Source organism: Apaloderma vittatum, unplaced genomic scaffold, assembly GCF_000703405.1.
Source record: "Apaloderma vittatum isolate BGI_N311 unplaced genomic scaffold, ASM70340v1 scaffold32063, whole genome shotgun sequence".
In the NCBI taxonomy this organism is placed as follows: Eukaryota; Metazoa; Chordata; class Aves; order Trogoniformes; family Trogonidae; genus Apaloderma; species Apaloderma vittatum.
The window spans coordinates 24057-29943 of NW_009709295.1; the positions used below are offsets into that span (position 1 = coordinate 24057).

Here is a 5887-nt window from a genome sequence, read left to right on the forward strand (position 1 = left end):
AAAAAAATTAATCCTTTAAAAAGTGTTTAGAATCCCTAAAAGCAGTAAATATTGTAGATACGAGTCCGATAAAAGGTTAAAGTCACAGCTGAATGTGGCTATGGCTGTGTGCGTTCTTTTCAACCTATTTTTCTTAAGCAATTTGACCTAAAAATTACTGCACTTGCAAAAAGAATATAGGTCAGACATCCTCAGCCTAAGACTTTATTTAGCAACCCAAATAAGATGGGCTTTTCATCCATTACCCAAGTGTGCTGAACTGTTCTGCATCAACTCTCTTATGTTATCAATGCACACTGTCAGCAAGATTCAGATAAGCCTTATGTTGTGTTTCACAGCTGTAGTTTGAAAACAATTAGCAGGTGCTGATGTCTATGCGTGAATAAGGCACAGTCCTGCCAAACTTGCTGCTTTAAAAGAAATGCACATTTTTTCAGAAGTCCTTCCTAAAATCCATCATAGACAAACGTGTGCCAGCTTTGTTACAGAACATAACAGAAATACTGATGAATTTTTAAAGTGTATGAAACACTGTATTTTTTACTTCTAGGTTTAACTAAATATGAACATGACAGATCAGTGAAACAAGATACCTAGGGAAAAAAAATGCACAAACTACTAACGGCAGACTTTGTCCTTTGGACTCAAGTCATTCTTTAATATTCAGGTCTTGAAGTATTATTTACATGAAAGTTTTTTTTAAAAAAAAACATTGTTATTGATAGAATCTGCACTTTTTTTGGAAACGCTGACAAGAAAGAAAACCCAAAGGCCTCCTTGCCCAGAAATTGCCAGGTTTGTCACTCAGCAAGTTGCACCAATGAAGATAAGTATTTTGGCTTTCTCTCAAGCACTTACTTTTTAGGAAGCATATGCAGTACCAAAGCAGTCCTCAGTCTTTGGCTTTTCAAATGACTACTCAGATATATTTATTTGGTTTGAATTTCAAATTTCAGTCAGCTCCTGATTCATATGGTTAAAGAGAGTAATGGGCAGATAAGTGTCTCTTTAGCAACCTAGGATCATTGTTCTCCAAAACAGAATTCAAAAAAAGTTCAACACATTTTTTCCAAGATTTAGCATTTCTGTAGATAAATAGCAAATGATGAATTATAGATTTGTTGAAAACTTACTCTACAAAGATGATTTCAATTAAACTTTTGGGGTTTCTTTTTTAAGAATGAAATGAACATTTAAAAACCAAACTGGTCTTCCTCACTCAGATAGTTTTGCTTCCATTCGCACCGAATTCTTCTGCTGAACAACCCATGAGTCACAAGTGAATGCAGAGGCCTCTCTAGTGCTTCTCTGTGAGGAAGGTGATAACACATTGCATGGTTCCTTCTTCACAGGTACAGAGGTACCACTTGAAGTAGAATGAAACAGATCTGGACATGTCTCTCTAGTCTGTGCAAGACCAGCAAAAATAAACCAGAATGAATCATATCAGATGCCACTTCACACCCCCTGTTTCTAGTTTTTTCAACTCACATCCTCATAGAAATATTTTATTTAAAGAACTATTTTTTATGTTTAAAAATGTTTCCTTATTATCAGCCTTCTCTTGATAGAGGTCTTGACCATTAAGCCCTAGCTGTTCCAATCCCATTCCCCATCGTAACGCAATCACAGGATTCTGCAGCAACTTGAGCCCTCTCATGCGGCTTGCCAGAGCTTGGGCTCTGCACAATGGACCCACTAGTAAGCTAACCCTAGGAAGGTGAAGAAAGAGCATGAGATTGCTTTGCCCCAATCCAAATAGATCATTTGCAAAGACAATCCAGATCAGCGAACTGCTTAGCTAGATCCAATTCTGAGCAGAGCACACGCAGGTCTGTCTGAATCTTCCTGTATAGGCATGCCACAGTGTCTTTTAATTTCCTAGGCTACATACATAAACCACCACAGAATTCCAGGCACATGGCTTCAGTAATTCCTCTTTGACAGTCTGGGCAACAGCTAGCATTCAGCTTAGAACCATACCAAACCAACAATTGTAGGATGGGCCACAACATAAAATGCTAAAAAGTTGCTGTAGCACATGAAGAGGAAGTGTTCTTTCCTCTGACATTATTCCCTAAATTGAAATATAAGCCATTTAAAATGAAAGCATTTCTATTTCTCAAACAGATACAAAATTCAATAACACAGAATCTACATACAGTGTTCACATATATGATAGCTTTCTGGATAGATTACATTGGTTATTCCCTTCACAACTACTACAACCTTCTTTTGATCTAATGGGAATATGAACGTGAAGGAGTACAATCTTAGAAAAACATGTACTTAGGCAGCACCTTGTGCACCATGAGAAGTAATTCTTTTAGTGTATCCTTGCAGCAAAAGGTGTGGGAGCAAAATCAGAGTCAGCTAAGTAACAACTCTCCAAATTACCAGTTCTCAGATGACAGACTGCTGGTCAGTTGATTTCAATTCGTGATTTCCTGTTAATATAAGAGAGTATATTCGTATATGCATACATTGAATTTAGCAGAGCTGATAGCTGGAGAATCAACCTAGAACTGATAATTACAGATACAAACACTCTTGAAGTCAGTGTAGGATCATGTTTACAGTGTGGCTTCATAAGCTTTTCAGCGAGAACCCTATATAAAGCATTTCCCATCAACCTCCCTCCTCACTTCTCCTTCCCAGTCAATCCCATCACTTCCACTGCTGCAGCAGTGCATTTCATTGTGGAACATAATGATATGGATTAATGACAATGCTGTAAAAGACAGCTGGGTTGGGTTTTCAACTCTTAATCAGCCACAGGTGAGGAGGCTGAGTGAGCCAGAGCAAGGAAGAACTAGGGGAGGGAAAACACAGCAAGGCAGAGCCTAAACGTGCACCCTCTGCTTGTTAAACTAGGGTTTTCATGAATGTGTGTGAATTCTTTAAACCATGAAAAAGACCATTGCAACAGAGAGATTTTCTGCGTTGTCCTTTGCAAATGAATTTTATTTAGTTATATTTAATTTGCATAAATTAGTACTTAAAAAAAAGGCCAGATCTTCAGTAGGCATATAACAATTTGTCATTAGCTTTTATCTGGCATCTCTGGAATTAGTGATTTACAGCAAGTGAGAATCTTCTCCAAGAAGACAGATTGTGTTGACACTAAACACCACAAAAGACCATTATCAATCACAGAGTTTGTATTAGTGAAGAGGAATATGTCTGCTTTCTTGACTTCTTCATACATTTAATTGAGCTGTGTTCTCATTCAAGCAAATTTATTATTATAGGAGATGTATAGGGAAAATTTGTGGATCATTTTCTAACTTTAGTGTGATAGGAAATTCATTAACAAATTAAGGTAATGCAGACTGGATGAAAGCTGGAACAGATGGCCAGACTGCAGGACCACAGGAAGGTATGAAACACTTAAAGGGCTCATTTGTAAAAGCCATTTTGAGAAGTATCCCATCTGCAGGAGAACTAATAAGCCAATGAGAATTTCTTTTCATAATAAAATGCTTATAACTGTATGTCCTTGCCTAGTTTTCTTTTGTGGCTTGATTTCTGTAAAAGTCAGACTGACCATAATAGAACAGTCAAAACAAAGCAAGACTGGCTGTTCTGGGCAGATGGTGGTAAATGCAGAGCTACTGTGAGTCATTTTCCCCAGAAGTGTTACATGAAGCTCAACAAAGTTATTGCTGTGTCATTATTCTGGTGAAGAGGCACAGATCACCAACTTTTGAATGCAGGAAGCAGGCAGTGAGCGAGGGAACACTATGAATAGAGTCTTTTATGATCATGACAAACTAGAGGATGAATTCAAGTTGAGTTTGCATGGTTGCTGGTTTAAAATATTAGCATTTTCCCTGGAACATGACTATACTTGATCTGAGATCACTGACAGAAAACACAGATGTGGAGCCTCATTAACGACATCTTTATTTCCACAATACACATATCCCCTACATAAGTTCAAAAAAGAAATGTGACCTGTGACAGACAAGAACCAGAATTGCATATAATTAGATAGAAATCTGAATTTTGAAAAACCAGACTGGTATTTTAAATGGTAAAGAAAAAATGGAGTTACTCACACTACTGGCTTCCTTGGACCACAGATCAAGAAACAAATACATATGCAGCTCACTGGGTAAGACCTAACTCAGAGATAAAAATTAAGATTTGATACCCTGACAAACTCAGGGACATGTTCTTTAGCCAAGAAACACTCTAGCAACGTCTGCTACAAATTACCAGAGGTCCAGCTTGCACCCCAAACCTATCTTTTTGAAGGCTGACACAAAACACAGTTAAAATATCTGAACTTTACCAAAAATAGGATCTCAACCTTCTTTCAAACTGTGCAATAGCTCACCTATTTCTAAATGCCACTGAATCAAATCCAGTGAAACTTCTAAAAAGACATTGTGACAGTAACCTTCACCATCATTTCCTGAGTGTGTTTTGTTTTTCTTTTTTCCTCTTAACAAGGCTTGATCTCACTGTCTGGCTGAACATTAATCCGCTTTCACCAAGTACCAAACTAATGCTTGCTGCATTAATACACCGTAAATCCTCAAGGTATAAGTTACACACAATTTAGTATAAAAGGTAAGCAGAGGGCTTTCTTTTTACTACAGTTATTACCAGGAAGACAAGTAGAATACAGGTAAGTTTTCATCAGAACCTGATATAGAAATCTTTTTTTAAAATTGCAAACACTGTATGTAATTTACGGGCTCTGTGAAATAGATTATCCTTTGCTCTTTCTCGCCCTTGCTTCTTTTTCTTCTTCCTAAAAGATAGGACATGTTCTCTGTACAGAAACTTAGATAAAAATATTTCATTGAAACTGGTATGGTACTCTGCTATTATTATTCTGCAAAGATTGCTGACATGCCTTTTCAGTCAGTTAGGAAAATCAGACTCCTGTAACAATAAACATATGGACAGATCTAGTTAATAGCTTTATCCTATGTTCTCATTGATGTTTCTGAAAGCTTGATATTTTTGAACTACTTGAGGATAATGGGAAGACTCAATTTCTCCCTGTTTCTAGAGATATTTCCTCCTGAAAATAACTATGTGTGTATCTCTCCAATATAGATATATTTTTTGCTTTATACACAGGATGAAGACAGTTAATTGTTATGTGCTGTTATTTTGCTGGAAAGCAATTTGTTGCAATAGCTGTCAGCTCACCAATATTACTATAGCAGTGGAGAGAGAAGAATGTGAATTCTGTATTACAGTGAATGCCACGTGGTGCTCAGGATACTGCTTCACAAGGGTAAGAATCTTAAGTTTAATTTCAAGGCATCAGAATTAAATAGTCCAAGTGACGTTTGAATAACCCCTTTCTCCACTCCATAAAGAACACATAGGTGAGATGAGCCTTGTGAAAGAACAGGTTGAGCAACTGCTGTGCTATTTGACAGGAAAGTAGGTGCACAGCCAACCTGAACCACAAAGGGTAGAGGTTGAAAAGAAACTAGCAAAATTCAGATCTTTAATTGGGCACACACATTATGATTATTTTGTATAACTAGAGATGAAAGTATTACAATCTGACTTTAAGCCTTGTGATAACAAAGCAGTCACTACCACATAGATTCCTCTACTTTTCCAAATAATTTGAAGAATCAAGCAACTGACCTGTAAGAGTCTGGTGATAGTATGACACAAATTTGCCATATCAGTCATCCTGAAATGGGAAATATAAGGATCTAGGTGAAATTATAAGCCTCTGATCCAAATCCTTTTTATCTCAATAGGATTTTCCCACCTGTTTAATTTTCACATCAGGTCCCTTATGTCATAAAAACTTGGATTTCTACGCCATAACAAACATAACACAGGTATTTCCCTCTTGTAATTTACAGGATCCAGTATATAAATATCCACCAGTATCATCGGTTCA

At 37.0% G+C, this 5887-nt stretch overlaps 1 protein-coding gene across 1 annotated transcript in view; it reads left to right on the forward strand.

Moving 5' to 3' along the window:
* Window positions 1–5098: 5098 nt before the first annotated feature.
* FSHB (follicle stimulating hormone, beta polypeptide) overlaps window positions 5099–5887 on the forward strand; it is a gene marked incomplete at its 3' end in the record, with an annotated part of 998 nt that continues 209 nt past the window's right edge. The window contains exons 1-2 of the mRNA XM_009866865.1: window positions 5099–5257; window positions 5850–5887. The exon at window positions 5850–5887 is cut by the window's right edge and continues 209 nt beyond it. Coding sequence (XP_009865167.1) covers window positions 5099–5257; window positions 5850–5887 — 197 coding nt within the window. The remainder of the gene's footprint in view (window positions 5258–5849) is intronic.